The sequence below is a fragment of the Canis lupus genome, chromosome 18 (genome assembly GCF_003254725.2).
Source record: "Canis lupus dingo isolate Sandy chromosome 18, ASM325472v2, whole genome shotgun sequence".
Lineage (NCBI taxonomy): Eukaryota > Metazoa > Chordata > Mammalia > Carnivora > Canidae > Canis > Canis lupus.
The window spans coordinates 16,485,041-16,509,978 of record NC_064260.1 but is presented as its reverse complement, the minus strand read 5'-3'; the positions used below and the strand labels follow the sequence as shown (position 1 = coordinate 16,509,978).

At 37.2% G+C, this 24,938-nt stretch overlaps 1 protein-coding gene across 2 annotated transcripts in view; it reads right to left on the bottom strand.

Annotated features, from left to right (window-relative positions):
• The window catches only part of RELN (reelin), a 492,310-nt gene that overhangs the window by 248,585 nt on the left and 218,787 nt on the right, over positions 1 to 24,938 (bottom strand). For both annotated transcript variants that reach the window (XR_007403524.1, XM_025449216.2), the window contains exons 5-6: positions 18,976 to 19,008; positions 16,013 to 16,091 (exon numbers count right to left, since the gene is read on the bottom strand). Coding sequence is in view for 1 of the 2 variants with exons in the window: in XM_025449216.2 (XP_025305001.1) it covers positions 16,013 to 16,091; positions 18,976 to 19,008 (112 nt within the window). In the remaining variant the exon portion in view is untranslated. The remainder of the gene's footprint in view (positions 1 to 16,012; positions 16,092 to 18,975; positions 19,009 to 24,938) is intronic.

Genomic DNA, 24,938 nt, shown 5'->3' with positions numbered 1-24,938 from the left:
TTATACAACTCAACACCAAAAATCTAAATAATCCAATTAAAAATGGGCAAAAGATATGAATAGACATTTTTCCAAAGAAGACATATAGAGGGCCAACAGATGTATGAAAAGATGCTCAATATTGCTAATCATCAGAGAGATGCGAAGCAAAACCACAAAGAGCTATCATCTTCACATATGACAGAATAGCTAATCAAAAAGACAAGAAATAACAATTGTGAGGATGTGGAAAAAAGAACCACTGTGCTCTGTTGGTGGGGATGTAAATTGGTTCAATCTTTATGGAAAACAGTATAGAGGTTCCTCAAAAAATTAAAAAAAGAAATACCACATGAACCAGTAAGTCTACTTCTGGATATTTGCCCAAAGAAAGCAAAAATATTAACTCAAAAAGATAAATATACCACTATGTTTATTGCAGCATTATTTATGATAGCAAAGATGAGGAGGAACCTAAATGTTCATCAATAAATAAATGGATAAGGAGGATGTGATACACACACACACACACACACACACACACACACACACAGACAGGAATATTATGGAGCCATAAAAAAGAATGAAAGCTCACCATTTGTGACTACACAGATGGACCATAGGGTATTATGGTAAGGGAAATAAGTCAGACAGAAAATGATAAATACCATATAATTTCACTTACATGTGGATTCTTAAAAAAATAGAAACAAACAGAAAGAGATTAATAAATAGAAAACTGGCAGCTGCCATGGGGTGGGGGAGGAATGATATAAGCAAAGGGAATTGAAGGGTACAAACCGCTAGTTTATAAAATAAATAAGTCACAGGGATATAAGATACAGCATAGGAAATAACAGTCAATACTACTGCAATAACTGTGTGATGACAGTAACTATACTTATCATAGTGATACATTTTGTAATGTCTATAAATGTCGAGTAACTATGTTGTATACCTGAAACTAGTATTACATGTCAACTCTACTTCAATTTTAAAAATACAAGGCAAACAACCAGATTAAATAACTAATAATAAATGCATCATTGTTGATATGAAGTCTGAGGCTTGATGTTGGATTCCCATAGCAATCACCATTCTATCTATAAGTATTGATCAGCAGTCTCCAAATCAACTGTGTATCAGAAAAACAATACATTCTCCTTCCCACAGCTTTTATTTTAAAATTTATTTTATTTTTAAAAAGATTTTATTTATTTGACAGAAAGAGAGCACAAATAGGCAGAGTGACAGGCAGAGGGAGAGGAAGAGGGATAAACAGGCTCATTGTGAGGGTCAATCCCAGGACCCTAGGATCATGACCTGGTAACAGGAGTTAAAAAGCCAGTAAGTTCAAGAAAAAAAAGCAAATAGGTAAGAGCCCTTCTCCCCATTTGGCTCAACAACCCTTTCAGACCTTGTTTTTCTTCGTTGTGCTATAGATCCAGAAACAAAATAAAATTCATAAAAGCACTGGTATCCTGTTGAATGTAAAGATTTAGAATGACCATGTATTTAGAATTACTCACTGGGTTGCTGTATTTGGAAGAACAATGGCTTCAACAATGATTGATGGAGCAAATCCATCAACTTTCAGCCAATGTCTTTTAAATATCCTTTGCTTGAATGTCTCACAGTCTGAGAAATTATTAGAATTTATCCTGAATGCCCATTGTTCTGGGTGGTCAAATGCAACATACATGTAGCTGCCGATGTGTTATTTATTCATTCATCATTCATTAATTCATTCTTGTAAATAACAAACTTGTGTTAAGGACCTACAGGCACTGAGGTCAAAGACCAATAAAACAGTGACATTTTCTTCAGGAGTGTACACTACAGAAGAAGCAGAGAAATAAGTACGCAATTGCAACGCAGGGTGCCAATGCCATGAGAGCTATTCACTGCCTTCTTTTATGAGTCAGATATTCTAAAGCCTATTTGAATCTCTCAGACTTCTCTATAAGATAGTTGTCAGCATCCTCATTTTACTAACCAGAAAACTGAGCTTCAGATAAGTTTAACATTTATTTGTTCAAGCCACATAGTTGCGAGGGTGACAGGGCTGCAGTCTGGCCCTGGGCTTGCTAATTCCAAAACCCATCACATTTTCCATAGCTGCTCACTCTTTATAACAGGAGTCTGCACTGGTTATTATGGTACCTAATTCAGACTGAGGATGAAGGCAAAGTTCCCAAAGGAGGTGGTCCCAGAACTGGTCCTGAAGGAGGACTGGGAGTTATTCAAGCAAGGAAGAAAAGTAAGGGTGTAATAGGGCACAAAGGACACAGATTATGACACATGAGAAGAGCTGCCATTTCAGTGAGTTAGTGTGACGAGAACCATACTGGTACCTAGAGAAGGATGGTGTATAATGGGCTCGAAAGTGGGAACCAGTTCATGGAAGGCCTCATGCACCATTTACAAAGTGATAGGTGCTATGCTACTAGCTCTACAAACAATGCCTCAATAAATTCATATAAACCTTCCTCCCTCCATTTTTAATCCCCATTTAGAGGATGTTTAAACTGAGATTTAGAAATATTAAATAACTGTCCAAGGTTATACACTTTAGAAATGATAGAACTGGGATTCAAACTCTCATTATTCTATTTCCAAAGTCATGATACAAATCCAACTCTTAGTAAAATGACTCTAGCAAATGATGGACTGGAGGTAGAAAAATCAGGACTACTGATGTAACACAAGTAAGACATGATAGTGCCCCCAAATAGCGTAGAGATGGGGAAGAGTGGGCATATTCTAGAATATTCCTATTCTATAGAAATGTAAGCCATATATGTAATTTTCAACTTTCTAACGGCAACATTTAAAAGTAAAAAGGGAGGTACCTGGGTGGCACACTTGGTTAAGCATCTGACTCTTGATTTCAACTCAGGTCATGATCTCAGGATTGTGAGATCAAGCCCTGCACCTAGCCCCCTGCTCAGCTTTCCCTTTCCCTTTGCCCCTTCTCTCTGCTCACACAAGTGTGCTCTTTCTCTCTCAAATAAATAAAATCTTTAAACAAATAAAAGTAAAAAAAAAAACCAAGTTAGTTTTAATTATGTTTTATATAATCCATTAGATGCATTATATTTTAACATATAATTAATTAATGGAAAATTATTAGTGACATAGCTTACATTCTTTTTTCATACTAAGTCTTCAAATTGTAGGGTATAGTTTATACTTACAGCACATCATCTCAATTCAGTCTAGTCACATTTTAAGTGCTCAACAGCTGTATGTGACTAGTGGCTGCCATATTAGACAGCATATCCCTAGAGAATTACAGACTGCTCTCTGGTTCTGCCCATAACTGGAGGTGACCAGCTGACAATGCTTATATGTACCTGAACGTCAGAGAAAGAAGATCATCACTGACATGATAGTTTAAGATATGGTTGAAATCATAGGAGTGCATGGGAATCAGGAGAGAGGGAAGTGAGAAGAGGTCCAAGAATGGATCCTGAGGGAGCAATCAATCATATTGCCTTTAGTCTGGTTTCTGGAGAGCTCTAACCATCATCATGACCTTTCAATGTGCAGCAATCTGGAGGTAGAAAAATCTCTCTCCTATCTCCTTTTCTCCATGATTATAGGCAGTGGGTTCACTTCTGTTCCTAAAAATCTGTGTTGCTCATAAGGTGACTCTCCTAATAGTGACTCTATAATATGACCTTCCTTGCATTTTTTTTCTATAAAGTTGAGCATTGTAATACTGTGCATATAAAAAAAGAAAGGGAAAGACAAATTATAATTTCATCATGAAACAATGAGTATCAGAAAGGAAAAGACAGAAAGGAAAAGCAAATCATAATTTCATCATGAAACAATGATCCTGATGGAGACGAGACAGTACAAAGGCAACCAGTGCTCATGGCTTCCCAGAAGAAAAAATGATCTATGTCAGAATCTGAGAAGGTGAGTTTTGAAAATCTACAGATGTAAACAAATATCCAAATGCCAAGAAAGTAATTGCTCAATCACCACAGGATATAAAACAATACCTAATTGCTCTTAAAGTCCTATCTTCCTCTCTTCCCCAGAATGCCTCTGCATCTAACAACTTGATTTGGTTGAGTAGAACTAGGTACTTAACCCCAATGGATGCACTCTCTGAAGAATATTATTATCTTATTCTTCCCTTATGGAAAAGTTCTACAAGTTCTTAATAACTCAGTAAGGTTTCAATTTGCAGGATGATAAGCAGTGCAATTTTTTTTTCAGGCTTTCAGAGGAAAAAGAGGCAGTTATAAAATAGGTCATGGGATGAAAAGTAAGCATAGGAAATATAGTCAATATTATTGTTATAATGTTGTATGGTGACAGGTGGTAACTACACTTATCGCAGTGAACCTCAGTAATATATAGAATTGTTGAGTCCCTGTGTTGTACATCTGAAACTAATATAATATTGTATGTCAATTATATACTTCAATAAATTTTTTAAAAAGGTGCTGTTTGTTCCTAACATTTAAACTGTGGCCTAACGATTGAATTTTCTCAGGAAAATGATGGGCTTTGTCAAGTTAGGTAGCATATTCTTCAGAGACTGGTTGGAAGAAGAAAGTTTTAACTAACCCAGTTAAACAGATTTTTGTTTTTCAATTTAAAAAGGAATGTTACCTTCCAGGCTAAGGATTAGAAATGAATTACTTCTCTGCCTAATAGTTAAAGTAATACTGAAGATTTCTCTAATCTAAGAAAACTTCCTCCTTCTTTTCCTTTTTTTCTTTTTAAAGATTTATTTATTTATTTCTGATAGAGAGAGAGAGAAAGAGAGAGAGAGAGAGAGAGAGAGAGGCAGAGACACAGGAGGAGGGAGAAGCAAGCTACATGCCAGGAGCCCGATGTGGGACTCGATCCCGGGACCCCAAGTTTGAGCCCTGGGCCAAAGGCAGGCACTAAACCGCTAAGCCACCCAGGGATCCCCCCTTCTTTTCCTTTTCCCCACTATGAAAAACAACATAAGAATCTGACAAATACCATGGCACATCATATGAACTGCATACCTCTAAATATATTCCATTATGAACAGTATGATTAAAAGACGTTTTAAGGAAAAGGCTTGCTATCCCCAAAGATCATGCAAAGCCTGAATCTATTAAGCCCTCTCTGAACCCATTTATCACATGCTTAGGTTCCACATGAAGCTTATCTATTACTAGAGTTACAGATCATTGCACGTTCAGGTTAGAGTGCATCTGAAATATCACCGAGTCTCGTCACCCCTCATTTTACAAATGATAGAACAGAACTAGAATTCAGATTCCCTGACTCCTTGTCCAACACTCTTCCCATGCCACTTGAACGTAGTCAGTAAAATAAGAGGAAAGAACTCCAATTCTATAAAAACAATTTGCATTTAAAAAAATGTTTGTCATTCTTTTTGGTTCAGTCTATTTTAAAAGCTACCATGACTCCTCTTAAAAGTTCTTTTTTTTTTAATTTGATAAAAGGATTTTGTTTTGTTAATGAAAATGTACAAAAATAAGAAAAATGTCATAGACTTCATAGGACATTTTAAGAATGAACTCGACTCCAAGGAATACATACATATGGTCAACAAGCACATGAGAAAATGCCCCGCATCACTGGCCATCAGGGAAATACAAATCAAAACCACAGTGAGATACCACCTCACACCAGTGAGAATAGTGAAAATTAACAAGACAGGAAATAACAAATGTTGGAGAGGATGTGGAGAAAGGGGAACCCTCTTGCACTGTTGGTGGGAATGTGAACTGGTGCAGCCACTCTGGAAAACTGGGTGGAGGTTCCTCAAAGAATTAAAGAGAGAGCTACCCTATGACCCAGCAATTGCACTGCTGGGTATTTACCTCAAAGATACAGATGCAGTGAAATGTTGGGACACCTGCACCCCAATGTTTATAGCAGCAATGTCCACAAGAGCCAAACTGTGGAAGGAGCCTCGGTGTCCGACAAAAGATGAATGGATAAAGAAGGTGTGGTCTATATAAATACAATATTCCTCAGCCATTAGAAATGACAAATACCCACCATTTGCTTTGACATGGATGGAACTGGAGGGTATTATGCTGAGTCAACCGGAGAAGGACAATCATTATATAGTTTCACTTATACAGGGAATACAAAAAATAGTGAAAGGCATTATAGGAGAAAAGAGAGAAAATGAGTGGGAAAAATCAGAGAGGGTGACAACACATGAGAGACTCCTAACTCTGGGAAACAAACAAAAGGTAGTAGAAGGGGAGGTGGGTGGGGGGATGGGGTGACTGGGTGATGGGCACCGAGGGGGCACCTGACAGGATAAGCACTAGGTGTTATACTATATGTTGACAAATTGAACGCCAATAAAAACAATACACATATTAAAAAAAAGAAAATATTAAAATAAAAAATAAAAAAAATCTTTAAAAAAAAGAATGAATTCAACTAAAGTACATCATCAAATTCAATATTCTTTTGCTTATGTACAACCTTAGATAGAATTCAACACTATTTTATACATAGAAACTATCACTTGTTTTTTTTCACTAAAAAACATAAAAGAATCAGTAAACATAAAGTCAGGTAGTTGTTGACCACTATATGTAGGGTCAAACCACAAACAAAAGAAAAAGGGAAAAGAAAAAGAAATGCTTTGAACCAAGGTTTTGTTCTTCACCGTAACAAGCTCTTTGGCAATTTGACACTTGTTATTTGATGTCAGTTCTCTACCTTTGTTTTTTATTATTTAGGTGGCTGTGTTTGGGATAAAGAATTCTATGTGATGTGCATTTATGCTGTAGAAAGTATATTCCAGAAGGTGTAATTATGTTTTCAATCCTGATTGAAAAATTATTAGGCTGGAAAACATGCCAACCACCCATTCGGTAGGCACAGGGGAAGCTGAAGTGAAACGTCCCTGGAGTATGTGGTCCCCATGTAATGCAGTGACACACATTGGACTTTCAGGATACAGAAAAGAGGAGGAGGAGTAATGAGAAAATTGGCTCCTTCACACAACAGGAGATTTATGAATGGTTGGTGGTGATATCATCCTCATAACAATAAATAAATAATTGAAATATTATTTTCTCAAGAGCAATCTAATTACATGGCTCATTCTTCTTTTTAGATCAGAGTGAAATCACTCTGCCTTTAGTCAGGCATTCTGCTGAGACAAGTTAATCACCTGGAAACTACTGACAATCAGTTATCATCAAATTCTCATTTGAGATACATGCCGTTTGTCCCCAAGATTGAGGACATCGGACTATCTCTCCAGAATTTATTGCCTCTGAAAAAGTCAGTGTCTGGGACTCAGCTGCAAAGCAGCAATCTAGCATTCTATGAATCGGAATTGTGTATTTACCAGCATTTCTGAATGGAGATATTAAAATAATTTTAATATTCATATCGACTAGAAAAAGAATTTTAAATTAGAAAAAGAAAAAGAAAAGAAAAATCTCTTGATCCCAAGGATAACATGGCTCTTCTCTCAGAAACTGCTCATACTGCATGTCTGACAAAATCTGATGTGTGAGTTTGTAAGGCAAGGCCAAATATGAGACTCATGAATCCACCAAAGCAAATAGAACCCTGAGGGGCATTTGGTAGCTGGGCAGTCAGTTGACTGCTTCTGGAGACACCAGAGCTCCTTGTGCATTCTATTCAAACTCAACAGCCAGAACATTCAACCTTTGACTGTATTTTATAATAGACCATGTTTCATAATGAAGAGGGCATAACTATTTTCTCGTGAAAGATTAAGCTTAAGAAAAACTCTATTCTCTTTGTAAACGTGGAATATTTTTAGAAAAACAGTAAGGAAAGTTCACTCTATAAGACTGAGAATAATATCACCTTCAATGATGTCATGCCTTTTTTTCTACGAAGCTAACACATGCCCTAAATGTGAAAATGAGAAACCCCATTTATGGCTCATCCTCATTACTTCTCACTGAGGTAGGTAAGAGAACTCTTTTTATTTCACTAGGGAGTTTTAAATTTTGATCTCTCCTTTGTTAACAGGTACAATGACAAATATTATTTGGGTTGAAAATAACCCTTCTAATACCCTACTACTGCATGCAATATTCTGACCTCCTACTATGGTGAATTCCACTACATGCTGCTTGAAGAAATATTTTCTTCCTTGTTTCAAATGTACTTGACATTTAATTCCATTGAGTGAGCTCTTACTTCTGTCATCTAAAACAGAGATTAAAGAAGGAAATAATAAGCCTCAAGATTCACACTTTACTTTATTGGTAGGACACCTCCTTGTTAACCTTTCTATTGTAGACGAAGCTTTTCCCCAGAGCAATGACATCATGGTAGGAAAAGAAGAGGAAGGAGGGGGAAGGAAGCAGGAGAGGAAGGCGAGAGGAGAGTTTTGTCATAAGATAAAAAAGTTATTAACAAAAGAGAAGAAAGAGTGAAAAAGAGTGGGAAGAGGTGAAGAAATCAAGAGGGAGGAAATGAGAAAAAAAGTAAAAGATGCACCTAAGATCAGAATATCGGACCTATTACATAACTCACAAATACATGGTTTTATTAGAGGTTCTGGCAAAGGCATGTCATCAGAAAAAAGATTTATTTAGCCTGACTATTCTTATCCATTCCATGATCTCTCTTGGTTACCTGCTCTTGAAAAAAAATGTAAGGTTTTGCTCTGTGTTACACTGGGTAAGTCTATGAAGTCATCTGTCTTCTAAATGATCACCATTACGAACCCCACCCCCAGAAATCCTCCAGCAGTACCACACAGTGCTGGGTGTCCCTGGTTGGTCCTCCCCTACTCCCAGAGCTGTCTTCCAGGCTTACTGCCCATGGGTCTGCTGGACAGTGAGCAAAGTAGATGGACTTTTATCCAGTTTCCTTCCCAGTGACACTGTTCATCAGTCTAATTTTTTTCTGATTCTTGGAAATCACTTACATTGCTGTTCTCACACTTGGCTACTAAATGGAGTCCTCTCTGTGTTTGTTTTTTCTTGGGGGAGGATGGTGGCTCCAACATACCAACATTATCATGAAGCAATTTTACTGCTTGCTGACTTCTTTTCTCTTATGGACTAAGCTTTTAATCACTGAAAATCCCTAGCTAGAATAACTTATCTCTCTCATCCTAAAACCTCAAGCTCTTTGTTCAGATAATTCTTTTTCTCAAAGAAAATAAACTGTGATTAGCCAAATCACCCATGTTTTTGCTGTATTTCAGAATAATTGCTCCAAGAAATTAGTATTTTCAAGAGAATAGCAGATGCAGCAGAGTCTGTGATCTCCATTTCGCTAGTTCTGTACTATGATCTTTTACAGATAAAAATGGAACTGTTCTAGGCTCTTCTTGATTTAAGCAATCTTACACAATGCCACCCATGGCTTTAGCTTCCTTAGCTATAAACTGAGGGGCTTTCTGTATGATAAACCAATTGACAGAGGTCTTCATGTACCAGAGGATCCAAGACAACTTCATTTGCATCTTTCTTCCTGATGTCTCATATCCCTGTTAGCATCACAACTTACTCATCTAAGACGCTTCTTCTGAGGACTGACTCCTGTTCTTCCCTGGTCTCTGCTGAAAAGGACATCTCTGTTATAATTATTGTGCTGGAGGGGAAACATCTGCTGTCGTTGAGTTGCCATTTATCATCATGTTTTCTAACAGTCCCACGTTTCCCACTAGAACATCAGAGCCTAGTGATATTACAGCTCCAAATGCCTTCTGTGATCTTCAGAAAACAAGCATTAAAGGGATAATCTGTTAAGCAAAACAAGGATTCTTGCTTGACTTTGTAATTGTTTGGAGGATAAAGACACTTAAGAAAACTTAAGTCATTTTTCACTAGAAATCATTCACTTTCTAGTTCCTTTAACTCTCTTTCTGAACTCTTCATAACTGTGAGTTGTGAATCAATGTCTCCTTTTTATTTTTCTCATTGTTTTTGTTATTGCTGAATTTTTTAATTGAGGTAAATTTGCAGTGAAATATACAGAAATATACAAGCTTTGACAAGTGCACACATCTATGTGACCCACACCCCTCAAGATATATATATAAAACATTTGTCACTCCCAGAAATCTCCTCCTGTCTTTCCCAGTCATCCCCTATCCTGGAAATGATCACTGATCTAATTTCCAGCACTTTACATAATTTTTACCTATCCTAGATTTCATTAAAGTGGAACCATATAGTAAGAACTATTTTGGGTCTAGCTTCTTTCATTCAACATAATGTTTTTGAGATTAAACCATGCTGTTTCAATTAACAAAAATCCATTCCTTTTTATTGCTGAGTAGTATTCCATTGTATGGATATATCACTGTTTATCCATTCACCTGCTGATGGGTACCTGGGATGCCCCCAGTTTGGGGACTGGCTATGTTTCCCTTTAATAAAACAAAAACAAAATTGTGCTCCATTCATATGAAATACTGGCAGTGTTTAGGTCATACTAAAATAGTTTAATTTATAAAAAGGAACTATGAAAGTATAGTTGACGTACAAGTAGTAAATGCTTAAGTGAAATGTTAATGAGATAAAACATATTTGTAGGTCCTCAACTTCTTCTAACTTTAGTTATATGAGCATTTTCTTCTCATCTCCCTTTTTTTGGAGTTTGGAAGATTGTCTCTATATGAATAGACACTCCTGGTCCCTTCTGCCATGGTAATGCAATCGTATTGAATACACTTGATAGGATAATGGAGAGTTGTCAGTAGTGCTGATAAGTTGGTACTGCTCTCATTCCCTTGCATTCAGTGGCACATTCGAATTGATGAAGTTACCACTGTGGTGTAGAGGGAGACTTTTGTGTGTTCCATTATCAGGGCAAAGTTGAAGAGGAGAACCTCACTCTCAACAAGCTTGAGCCTTCACTATATTCCCATGAAGGGACTCTGTTCTCTTCATTTGTAACTTTACTTGTCATCTCTCATTTAAACAAGGCAATCAGAAGTGTCTGGGGCGGGGGGTGGGGGTGGAATACAGGGCCGATTCACTAGCAGAGCCCCAGAGCTATTTGGGGAACAAAGAGCAGAAGGACTCTATGCTCTGCATTTCAGAGCAGTAGAAGAACCCTAGCTGCGTGATAGTAAACCAGAGCACAGCATCGCAAAGATGCTCATGGCCCAGGTCCAGGAGCCACAGAACAGTTTCCTTGCCCTCAAGCCAGGATCAAAACAGATCCATGCCCTGAAGGGATGGTTAGGACAAGGACAAAGGCTGTCTGTGTGGACCAGTCACCAAAGACTAGATGAGACAGGGAGACGCCATGGGTATCTGCAGCAACAGATGATTAAGAGACCAGAGGTACATCCTCATACCACCCCTGCCTTTGCACCAATGAGTCCTCTGAAACTTTGTTACAACATCAGAAAAAATGGGAGAGGGTTAGCCAAGGGTGACTGAAATGAAGTTTTCACCACTGGTAGAAAGGGGACAATAAAAAGAAATTAAAAATGAAAATGAAAAATGAAATTAAATTAAAAATGAAAATGAAATTAAATTAAAAATGAAAATGAAAAGTGAAATGAAAAAATAAAGAAAGCTTGATTTCTCTGATACCCAAGTTTGTGGAGAGAATTTATAACTGACACACTTGTGTAAGCATAAACAATTTCTGAAAGGATTGGCAGAAATGTTAACAGTTGTTGCCCCCGGAGGAAGGGAATATAGGTGTAGTGTGGGAGGAAGGCTTGTTTTTATTCTTTAGTTTTTAATATTATTGGACTTTTTGCCAAGTACATTTACTGATTTTTCAATGAAATCTAATATTTAAACTAAATAGATAGACTGGACATTCAATATTGAATTGACAGGAAAAAAAGTTTCTTGGTTCTATTCCAACTGCAGCCAAACACTTGGAATAGAAACTGGGCTGTTATGTTCACTCATAATAATAGTCATATTGTTTTCTGTTCATTGTTTTTTATGTACAGTAATTTGGTCATGAGATAACAAACTTGGATATCAAAAATTACATGTAATGGAATGAAAAAAATAGATTTTATTAGATGAAGTTAATGGAAGCAAATAAGTTATGAGTGATTAATTTTTAAACTGCTGTACCACTCCCTCACTACATGGACATGACTTTTGTTTCTTAGTTTCTCCTTCAGCTTGTCCTTAAAAATTACAAATTAAATAATGCATATGATGATTTTCAAACCAACGGCAGAAACAGGCTTATAAAAGCAGGACATTTTTCTCTTGTGGCAAATTATATGGTGGAGTATTTAGTGATGGGAATTTGGCCCAAAGCAGCACACCAGACACTCTGCTGTATGTGATGGTTTCTAATTCTGTGGGGCTGAAGAGAATCAAAGACAAGATCATAAAGAACAAAACTCATATGCCAATACGTGTTCCGAGAAAGCGGGTTTCAGGAGAGTGAAAACTGCCTCTAGAGTTCCAGAAAAAAGTAGGGCTTCGTTACTTTACTGGAAATATTTCACTGGGATGTCTGATTTTATTGGGTGCTGGTTTCTGACTTTAGGGAGCTTATGCCTATTTTTAAGGATTTTGAGACAGTGCATATCCTCTCTCTTCCCCTTCTCTATAGTTCTACTTTATTTTCACTAACATATGTTTCATATATTATATAATACAGATATATTTACTCTGATGTCTGTTTTTCATCCAAATGCCAAGAGGGAAGACTTGAGGACTCATTTAAATTAACTGGTTGAAGATTTTTTCAAGATTTATTTATTTATTTTTGGAGAAATAGAGAGAGACACAGAGAGAGAGAGCATGAGCAGGGTTGGGGCATAGAGGGAAAGGGAGAAGCAGTCTCCCTGTTGATCAGGGTGCATGACATGGGGCTCAATCCCAGGACCCCAAAATCATGACCGGAGCCAAAGTCAGACGCTTAACTGACTGAGCTCCCCCAGGCGCCCCTTGGTTGAAGATTTTTAAACTAATAATGATTTGGGGTCATACCTAGGCTTAGAGGAAGCAAAGAGAACAATGTACAAATCAGCACAGGAGGAAGAAAGGAAGGCACAAAGGGAAGGAGAGAGAAGAGGGAGAGAGAGAGGAAGGAAAACAGGGGAAGACTGCAGGGAAACCGCAGGGGAGGTGAGGAGGAGACAGAAAGAAGAGGATGGAAAGAGAGAAAAGTATGGAAAGAGAAAGAAGAAAAGGGGGAGGGCATTATCTCGTGCTGAGCACCTACACCTTCATGCATGGTGCCAGACCTTTGCAGGCTCATCAGACTAAAACGGGGTTGTAAAAACAACATTCATCTCACTTTTACTGACAAGGAAATGGGCTCAGAGCGGTAAAGGAAGCTTCTTGCTTTTCTCCAGGAACTCAGCTGGCCTGCGGTGAGCTCAAGAGTCAATCAGAACCTCTGACACCTTTTTGCTCAACAAAGTCACCTGTGAAATGATGAGAGGTTCATAACTGGGGCTTTTAAAAAAAAATCTTAAAGGGGCTCTGTGAAGGAGATGTCAGGCACTAAGAGTTAAAGTAAAATTACTCTGAAGTATATTTGATAGAAAACAGAAGTATGTGGCTTTTTAAAGTTAACAAAAGTTTTGTTTTTTGTTTTTTTTTTAAGTGGGAAAAAGTGTGGCTTAAGTGAAAGGGACACAAAATCCATAACTTTGGTCAAGAAAGCATATATCAGATCAGTCATGAAAATGGGTGAAGCAAAATCAATCATGTTTTATTGATTTCAAAAACAACAGATTTTGAACCACATAAAAGTCACATTTTGTAACTGTCAAGAAAACTCACTGAAGACCATGAATTAGCTCGACAGAAATGAACTTGCCTTGAAAGAAACAAATTATCTGCTAACATCTATATTAATGGAATATAAAAAACCCAAATGTCAGGAGGAGTACAGAACTTTTCCTGGGTACAAGCAGTGCTTAGAAAGTTTCTTTGGCCTTTTTTTAATAAAGATTTTCGATTTATTTTAAGAAATTTATACTTAGGATATGTTCACAGGGAAGTGAAATTTTATTGATAAATTATTTCTGAAATGGCATATAAATTTTGAGACTTTATGACTCTGACCAATCTGTTTTCCCTGTATACTATATAGATTGATGTTTCTAGAAAAGACAGGATTTTCCCCATCTAGTATTGAAGCACCAGCACTCTCTATATGTCATCTTCAACATTCAGATCAAAGGCCACTTTCTCCACGAAAATCCCACCAACGTCATCTTTCTTTTGTGGAACTATGGTACCCATGTTATTTGTACCCCTCTATTACACAAGAATAATACAAGAATTTCTATACTGGATTATAAGGCTTTTAAAATATGTTCTTAGTATATCCTCTATTAAACTATAAGCTACTGGAGAGAAGGAACTATATCCCTTTTTAATTTACTGTATAAATATAATGATTATTGCTTAACATTTGTTGAACAGTGGAAATAAAAATAGAAATGAGTATCATATGCTGATATTTGAGGATAGAATTCTAGTCTTTTTTTAATTTTTAAATTTGAGTATAGAAAACACATAATGTTACATTAATTTCAAGCATACAACATAGTGATTCAACGTCTGTGTACGTACTATTCTGCTCACCACACTATCATCTGTTACCAGACGATGCTATTACATCATTGACTATATTCCCTATGCTGAGTTTATTTCCATTCAATAACTGGAAGCTTGTATCTCCCACTCCCCTCCACCCATTTTGCCCATCCTGCCCTTCCCTCTGGCAACCATCAGTTTGTTCTATGTATTTATAGGACTGATTCTGATTTTTATTTATGATTTGTTTATTCATTTGTTTTGTTTTTTAGATTCCACATATGTGTGAAATCTCATGGTATTTATTGTTCTCAAACTGACTTATTTCCTATAGCATAATATCCTCTAGGTCTATCCAGGTAGTTGCAAATGGTCAGATCTCATCCTTTGTTATGGTTGTGCAATATTGCATCACACACACACACACACACACACACACACACCCCTTCCTTAACCATTCACCTATTGATAGACATTTAGGTTACTTGCATATGTCGTTGCAGCAAAGAATGCTGCAATAGACAGAGCAGTGCATAAATCATTTGAATCAGTATTTTTCATTTTCTTTCTAGTCTTGAGCATTGTTTGGATTTTGGTTACAACTTGAAAGTTTAAATTAGAGAGTCAAATTTATCTTGAACTCTTGATTGTATATACAAAAACAAAAACAAAAACAAAAACAAAACAAAACAAAACAAAAAAAACAAAAACATTTAGTATCATACAAAATCCACATTTAGATATTCCCTGAAATTACACAGATTGATTATATCTCTAGGTTGACAGACCTATTTTTCCAGTCAGCAAAAATATGACAAATTGCCAACAAATTCATGCATCCTTTTATGTATTCAAAAAATTTTTAGTAAATGAGTTTGATTCATTGTTTCTTTGCCCTCAAATATCCCATGGAGTTGCACCTAAGCTGCCTTCAAAGGAGAGACTGCTGTATAAATAATGAGATGGCCCAATAACTTAGAAGTTAGTTGGAAGTAAGACTCAAGTCATCTGTCATTTCTTTTTTTTTTTTTTTTAAGATTTTATTTATTTATTCATGAGAGAGGCAGAGAGACACAGGCAGAGGGAGAAGCAGGCTCCTCGCAGGGAGCCCAATGTGGGACTCGATCCCGGGTCTCCAGGATCAGGCCCTGGGCTGAAGGCGGCACTAAACCGCTGAGCCACCCAGGCTACCCTCATCTGTCATTTCAGATAAACCATTTCTCTTCTTTTGCTCAGCATAAATGCAATTATAAGACACATTAAAGCATAGTTTTTTCCTACATAAAGAACTTGTACAACTGAAAAAAAATCTAACCATACACATGGCTTTGAGCTGGCATCTAGATTCAGCTCTTAAAGAAGTCATGAAACAGACATTATGCAGTCTACATTAAGCCCAGTTTCCTAGTTGAACAACTCACAACTCTCACCAATCTTTTAGTGCTAATGAGCAATTTAATGTTATGTAACTGCTCCAAGGGAGCAGTCAGCATCATTTTTTTTTTTTTGCATTAAACAAACACACTGAAATGAGGCATATTCCTGTAACTTACCATATATTTGGATTCAACTCTAGTTGGTGGTAGGAGTCAAAGTCATCTCGTAGGATAATGCTTTCGCTATGTACTTCAGCTAAAAGAAAAATAAAGTACTTAGAAAAAAATAAACAAAACAGATTTAGTTACACAGAAGGGTCAACATGTTGCCTTTATGAGGATAACTATAAATTAAAACTGAATTTTAAATGAGTGGTTGATTATATTTGCTTTGCCCCTAAACTACTAAGGGACAGAGGTAAAGGTGCTGCTGTTTAGACATACAGAAGTCTGGAAACCAGAATCCCCAAAGAGAAATCCTACAAAGTTGTCGCCAGGCAAGAGAGGCATGTAGGCCAAGGTCAATACAGACCTACAAAGAGCAGTCATGCAAGACTTGCCTCTCATAGCTCAATAGGCCCAGAAAAGATTCGGTGTTAACTCACTATGTATTTATCTATCTACCTACTTACTTATTTATTTAAGATTTTTATTTATTTATTTGACAGAGACAGAGCTCACCTAAGTAGGGGAGGACCAGGAAGAGGGAGAGGGAGAAGCAGGCTCCCACTGAGCAGAGAGCTCAACGCAGGGCTTGATCCCAGAATCCCAGGACCCCAGGATCAAGACCTGAGCCCATGGCAGAGGCTTAACCAAGTGAGCCGCCCAGGTGCCCCAGTGTAAACTCACTTTACAGCATAGAAGGAGATAGAACATTCTGGATGTTTACTATCGGCTAATATGGCTGGTATTTAACCTGTTTCCTCTTCTCTTTCCTACTATCTCCCTCTCGCCCTGGCCTGTTTTCTCTCATTCTAACCTCACTCATTTTTTAATTTAATGTATTGCAAATCATTAACATTTTCCCCCCTCAAAGCTGCATTGGAGAAATGATCTACATGAGTAAGTAAAAATGAAATTATGTTGAAAGTCAAGAAGAAATCCAAGGAGCCATCATAGTTTAATATTCCTTATCATTACAGTTGAGATTATATTACATAAGCTATTTTTAAACTTTAGAACAACTTTGGGCATTCCAAGAGCAAAGACTGTTTTCATAAACTGCAGAACACATAGTATTTCCACTGCATAGAAGGTGGACAAGTTAAAAAACTTCATGGCCCATTCTTAAGTTGGTGTGAGAAATGATAATTATTTCTACTCAAGTTGTAAAAAATGAATTTTTTAGTGCTTAAAAACCCTCTCATCCAATTCCTGTGGTTTGCTTGGGGAAGTTTGTTTTGGCTAATGTAAATTCTCTGGGCCTATATAATTTTGTTCACATGTAAAATAGTTTATATATGCTTTTTTGGAAAAATTAGAATCGTAGGACCTGATTAACAAAAAATAACCAACATTTTTTATTTTTTTCAAAGGTGATTTTTTTTTTTTGGCTCACTTGAAAATAATTCATCACCTCACTGGGTAACTAAAATCACCTCCAAATATCGGGAAGCATACTTCCATATTCTCTTTGGTGACACTGCCACCCACAGCCACCTTGGCTCTCTTTATGCCAGGTATGCCAGCAGGTAAGCACATAACGAAGTCTGGGAAACCAGTGAATCAGCATGTATTAAGAGCAATGGCCACTCAAGCTCAGAAGCCTTAGGCAGGACAACAGGAGAATATGGATTTCCGCTGGAGAGAACGCTGTGATGTAGTCTGTGCGTGGGAATGATTTAATGATTCCTCTGAGCGACTGGATGCGGTGCCTGAAATGCCTACAGGGTACAGCTCTCCCAAATACCTAACCTGGCCGAGACTGGGCTGGGCCACTGCGGGTCACCGGTCTGCCTGGGCTGCCAGAAGGCATGCTTCTAAGCACTTGCGTTCGTCTGCCAAAGAAGAAGAGCCCCAAGCTGTAGCATTACATAAAAGTAGAGCTTCTTAAGGCAGATTTTCCAAAGAGAAAAATAAATTAATTGGGTTTGTAGGTTGAAAGGAAAAGCCCAAGAGACAAATCACTGACCCATCAGCAAGTCCTACCGTGAGAGACATCTGAAAAGGCTGCAGCCAGCCAGGATGATTTATTTTTCATTCTTATTAAATAGCGTAATGTAGGAAATTGCTGTTAAAATAAATCTTCACTAACACAAATGAAAAATTGAACTCTTAAAGATCATTTGTTTTCTAGAGAATGTTTTACAAAAGCGTGGGTAAGTCTCAGTGGTCATTGCCCATATATTTACTTCTTTCCAAATACTGTTATGTCATTGACTATATGATTTACAAAAAGGAATTCATTTCATCCTCATAACAACCCTAGGAGGTAGGTACTATTATTACTTCCATTTTACGGATGAGGAAACTGAAGCACAGAGAGGCTAAGTAACTTACTCAATGTACATGGCTAGTGAGTGGAAAAGGTGAGAAAAGCCTAGATAGTGGCTCCAGAAGCTGTCCTCTTAGCTACTACACAACCCTGCCTTTCACGGCACTATGGAAAGAGCACAAGAAAAATGAGAGGTGGTAACTTTACATAGTGCCATTAAACAAAGCTTATGATTATTTCAACGGCCTCATTTCAATTTTTAAAGAAATGACCAAATTCCTTCTCTTTTGCAACCAGTACTAGTCTGAACAGGTAATCTGAAATGACTTCCATTCTTCTATACATCTAGCTCCCTACCACTATCCCTGTGATCTACTATTTATGGTGAGTAGGAGCTCTGGGGAAAATTTAGCATTACAATACAGGATGCAAAGATCACACTCACTAGGATCCCAAAGCTGAATGTATTAACAGGTTCAAAAGTCCCTTAATTAGCTCCAGCTGGGCAGCATGATCACCTCCTTGGTGAGGTCCCATGTTCAAGCATAATCTGAACCTGAGACCAATTTCAGTAAATGATCAGTGAGAATGAGAATGAGAAAGGGTAGGAAGTTTCCTCACCTCTATATCATCTGCCTGCATGGCCAAAGGAGTGACAAGAACATCTAGTACTAAGATTAGTGACATCAGGGTCTTCAGCACTTACCTAGATGTGGGTGCATCGTGGCTTCTGTTGGAGCTGGACCAAGAGAAAAAAAGAGAAAAATGACTGATTAGCAATGAAAGCAAACTCCAGTAACAATCAAATACAATGACAAAACTTTGGTCATAGTAAATTAAAGGGTTAGAACCTTTTAAGAGGAGTAAGGAATTGTTAATAAACGCCTTAAAGTAAGACATTCACCTCTCTTTTTAGTTATTACACTTAAAAGTAATGCATTACTCTTGAAGTGAAGAGTAGAACCCCTTACACTCAGAATACTTGTTTATGATATACAAGCTTAGTCAGGTGTCCCTTGAAACACATAATATCAATATGACATGATAGTTAATGGATATGCCAAAACCCAGTACCTGTCAGGGGCTGTTCTGGGTGTTAGGGAAATAGATAAAAGCATCACCTTTGCTCTCAAAAGAGCTTACCATCTAGTAACTAGAGTTCAGTGTAATAAGTGCTATGGCAGAGTGTTGGGAAGAGGCTGGGGGGAGACAGAGGACAGGTAATGGATACCAATTCCAGACTGAACAGTAAGAGAGTTGCCAGGAGAGGTTTTCCAGAGAAGATGATTTCTCTGCTGAGTTGGGTTTTTTTTTTTTTTAAGGTTTTATTTATTTATTTGAGAGAGAGAGAGAGAGAAGCAGACTTCCTGCTGAGTGAGGAGCCAGATGTGGGGCTTGATCCCAGGACCCTGGGATCACTACCTAGGTTGAAGGCAGATGTTTCACCCCCTGAGCCACCCAGGCACCCCAGTTGTAATTTATTTTATGATATTTCGGAAAATGAATAATTAAAGATCCAAACTTCTGAAAAGAAAGCCAATATATTCATAACCTTGTGAAAAAACCCTTTAGTATAATAGTCTGGGTGGTTTAAACACCTTGAAAAATATTCACACATGTATGGTGTAAATACAGTCCAAAAGCTAGTAAAGTATTAGTCCTGGGAAGCTTATTTTAATCATCTCTCAGTAAGTGATCATATCAATCTAGTTTTATGTAGTATAACAAAATTTCTTTCTTAAATTTTTTTTATTTAAATTCAATTAGCCAATATATAGTGTATCATTAGTATAACAAAATTCCTGAGCCTGTAGGAAGTTTAACCTTCTTTCCACATTTATTGGGGTAAATGTACCACAGAAAAATTAGAATAAGTAGCCTGAAGAAGTATAATGTAGTTTAACATTATTTATTACGCTCCCATTTGGATAGTACCTGCTTTGCTTCACACTACTAACATGGATGACTTATGTGAATCTGGCATTAAGGGCTTTACTCTTTCCTTTATTAAATATAACATGCATACTTTATAGTCTGTCCACCTTCCAAGTGTTTGTCCAGTACCACATTTCAACTACATATATTATATATACTTTCCTACTCCTTTTGCCACTGAACTGTTTTTTTTTTTTTAAAGATTTTATTTATTTATTCATGAGAGACACACAGAGAGAGGCAGAGACACAGGCAGAGGGAGAAGCAGGCTCCATGCAGGGAGCCCAACATGGGACTCGATCCTGGGTCTTCAGGATCATGCCCTCGGCTGAAGGCGGCACTAAACCACTGAGCTGAGCCACCCGGGCTGCCCCACGGAACTAGTTTTGACTCATCTTTCTTGATTGCTTGAATGTTTTTATATCAGCATTTTGTTGGTCTATTACTGATTCTCTGCCTCTCCAAGGACCTTAGACTGCCCTCACCTGACCACCCCCACCTTGGTCCAATTTCCCGGCTCCTTTGACTCAAAATTTCAGGACCAACCCTAGCTACCACATAAAGTTGCCAAATGGCTTAGACTGGAAGTTTTGTTCTGAGAGAGAATAAAGATGTTCCTAAAGAAGTAGGCTTTGGCTTTGGAGAAAGCAGGATAGAAAATATCTTTAACAGGAGTGTAAAAGACATTCCAGTTCTTTCCAGGTATCTCTCCATCAGGAAAAGAATACCAGATTAGACAGCTGACCAAGTACATAGAGGGGAGGATGCACTGAGGATGGGGGTTTTCAGAGGAAATTCTAGCAGAGGTTCTCTGCTGGTTTTCAAAGGGGAATGAATTAGACACAGAGGAAGATGGCTGGAATGGTTTTGTACCCAAAGAGATCACTGAGGGGGACACTTCACGATATGGTCCTGACTTAGCTTCAGTGGTGAACCGCATGAGACTATATACATCAAGGCTGGACAGAACTTTAAGCTGTGAGAACTCACTACTGTAACCCAAAATTGTTAACAAATTTGGATATTCCTAGATTCACAAAAATGATTAGTTGTACATCCTATACTACAGAAAAAAATCACTTCTGAGAAAAATACGAAAAGTTCACTTTAGTTTATACAAACATGTGATTACTTATTAAATCATTTATCTTCCAATAAATATTGGGGCAATTCAGCTTAATATGAAGTTTCTACCAACAATCTGCAAACTGTTATAAACAGTGCAATGGTTAGAGGCCAAACTTTCAATGGTGTTTTAGAATCAAAGTACAATGATCATGGGATACCATATCCTGCAGTTGGAGGTCATGGATCACTCCAAGGAGATCCATGAGCATTGGCAATGGATAAATAAACCCAACTTATAATTCTGAATATCAACTAATTTGTTACTAATCCTAGGCAAAATGACAACACTATCTGGTTTTAACCAGACGGTAAATGTGTAAAGGAATGTGTTTCAGTGAACTTGATGTCATTCAAAATAATCACACATCTCTTAGACTGGAAGTTTTGCACATAGGGGTGCACGTATCTTTTTAAATTGGTGGTTTCATATTCTTTGGGCAAATACCCAGTAGTGGAATTACTGGATCCTATGGTAGTTCTATTTTTAATTTTGTGAGGAACCTCCATACCGGATTTTTTTCATTGATAAGTTCATATAGTTGAAAATATAAGAAACCTGAGTCACTGTTTTTAGAAGGTACTTTAAAATTTGCTTGAAAAAAATATTCCTTGTAGAGTTTTCTTTTTAGTCAGCTGTGCTATTCTTGAAATGGTTTACTAATCTCCATGAGCTATTGTAAGAACAAGACTGGAACTGCCTTGAATGAATACAAGAACTCGGTAGTAATGCAGACTTCATAAAAACAATTATGCCAGGGATAGTGAAGGTGAGTGATTATTAAGTGACACATTGTAAAGGGACCCAATTGACAACAAAATGAGCAATTCATAACTCAAAGACTGAACAGGCATAACATGAAAACAAGTAAATTCTATAGCAAAATATTCAAAGAAAAACATGCTTCTTGGTCTCTTTAAACAATTTACTCTTGATTTGTTTAAAACAAAGTAGAAGAAAATATATACTAATATTTTGTTGAGTAAATTAAAAAAATCACTTGTCTATATATGTTCACACATCTGTGTGTTAGTGTTGGTTCTAGAGTGACAGGTTCTCTCCTAAGAAGTATCTTCATTGGGAAGGGGGAAAAGATTTTTAATAGCTCATTATTTTCTACTCATAGTGAATTAGTCCGACCTTCACCATATTATGAAAATAACTACTTATCAATCCCTTTCCAAACATTTAAACACAACTGATGTTACATATCTGTCCATTGCTTGGCATAGGTAATGTGAATATTACCTTCCATTTGCTAAATACATTCTCTCTGTTATCTCCAATTAATTAGAGCAGCCCACAGACTGTAATAATTTGTCTTATGACACTAGTAAAAGAGACACAGCTGAGTTTTGCTGATGGAAATGGAAGATCAGAATGCTTCGATAAACTTAAAAGGCAGCAAACACCTCTATTTTCATATTAGCATCTATGATTTCATTTGGATCTTGGACCACACAGTCATGTTTCTCTTAATCACATTCCCTTTGTTTAAATCTTGTTTTTTTTTTTTTAAAGATTATTTATTTATTCATGAGAGACACAGGCAGAGGGAGAAGCAGGCTCCCTCTGGGGAGCCTGATGTGGGACTCGATCCCAGGACTCCGGATCACAAACTGAGCCAAAGGCAGATGCTCAACCACTGAGCCACCCAGGTGTCCCAAATCCTTGGGTGTTTTCAAGTAAATATCATAAACAATGGATCAAGATATGGTTTCTCAATATCAAAAGGGGGCAGAAATTCTTCCTATCATCAATTCAATTTGTCCAAGAGACAAATTACATGCTGAAGGTAAAGAAGCTTCGTTTCTTAAGAAAGTATTTCTGTGTTTACGCTTTTTCAAAAGCTGAACCCACCAGCATCTCATGAGATCACATCAGCCTAGAAGAGGCACATTAGAAAGAATGAGGTCATGTTTAACTTCCCCAAAGGTTGTTCTTTGGACAAAAGTCTTCATCCTTCAACTCATCTATTTTGGAAGGAAACTTTTAAGTAATCATGTTACTCCAAAATGTATTTCTGCCCATTTTTTTTCAACAAATAATACAAAGGATGGAGATTTCAATATGCTGAGGGTTGTCTAAAAACAAATTGAGGGAGTGGTTGATGAGCTTTGTGTGAATATTACTGATTACTTAAGAAAAAGCCTTTGAGTCTGGCAAGCAATATATATATGATGACAGGCACTTCTTGCAAATAAAGGTATTATGTTATGGGGACTATATCTCCTGGATCATTTTAGAATTCAAAGGCCCTAGGTAGTTTTGCCTCAGGTATCTCTTCACCTAATTTGAAATTCAAATGTATGAAATTTCCAAAGCTAAATATGACAAATTAGACACGGTCTGTGAAGTTACCATTTAATGAGCTATGAACCTAGACTTTCATCTCCCCAGGAATAATTTCTTTATTACTTTTGTATTTTATTGCAATAAAGAACCATTTGACCTTCAAGTATGATAATTAAGCTTCCAAAAATGTTATAAATTCAGAGTGAAAATAGTTCTCTCTGTGTTCTGGAATATACTTATGATCAGTATAAAAGATTCCTTAATATTTAAAGACAGCTAAATTATACACAGAACCAGCAATATTAGGAGGTGTTTTTCTCCTCCCTTCCCCCCATTCCCATCTCAATTTGATTTGTGTCTCATAACAACTTATCATCTGTCATATTCTAAAATAAATGGAATAGGAGCAAAACTAAAATATATCTTTATAATCTGCAGATGGGGGAACAGAGAAATCTGCCGGTTAAGATTAATTCTACTAGGAACTGTCAATAATGGGATCTTAAGTAGTAACACTTGTGACTCCTTGTCTTGCTCTGCTCATGCCCTGAACTTTTCTGGTATTTTCTGGGGGAGATAACCATACATTTTTCAAGACCTTGCCGAAGATATGAATTAAAGTTTTAAGTGAAAAAAAATCAGAAAACAAAACAATCTACTATCTGAATTGTTGGTTTTTTTGTTTGTTTGTTTTCCCAAATCATTGTGTAATGATCTTTTAAAACATCTTAGACCTCTGAGAACTTGAGGAGATGAGGTTCATAGTTGGGGCAGAGGAGAAGTATAGCTGAAAATTGACCTGTGGCCTGAGCACATATGATTTTTAGATAACAATCAGAGGTAGAAAGAAAAATCATTAGGATCATCACCATCATTATATAATTGATAACAACTACTACAATACCAATACCACACTACTACTCAGAGGAAGCAGCCTTGTTGCTAATGTGAACAAAACTTGGCTAGACATCTGCCAATATCTGTTCTCCTTTCCTTTATTTTAACTGAGTGGCCACCCAGTTAGAGGCATATTTCACACTGTCCCCTGCAGCTTCTTGTGAAGAAGAAATTAATCTCTGCTTAGAGGGAGTGAGCAGAAGTGACCTGGGACACATTTAGGGCTGGATCATGCCCTTTAAAGGAATGGCCATGCTTCTCTGGTCCTTTACCCTTCCTGCTGCTAGAACCTGCAGCAGCCAGCTTGGCCCCTCGGTATGGAAACTATGTGCTGGACACCACAGCACAAAGCCACCTCCAGACTGATTTATGATGAAGAAATGTACTTCTAACCATTTAAGTCATAGTTTGATAAA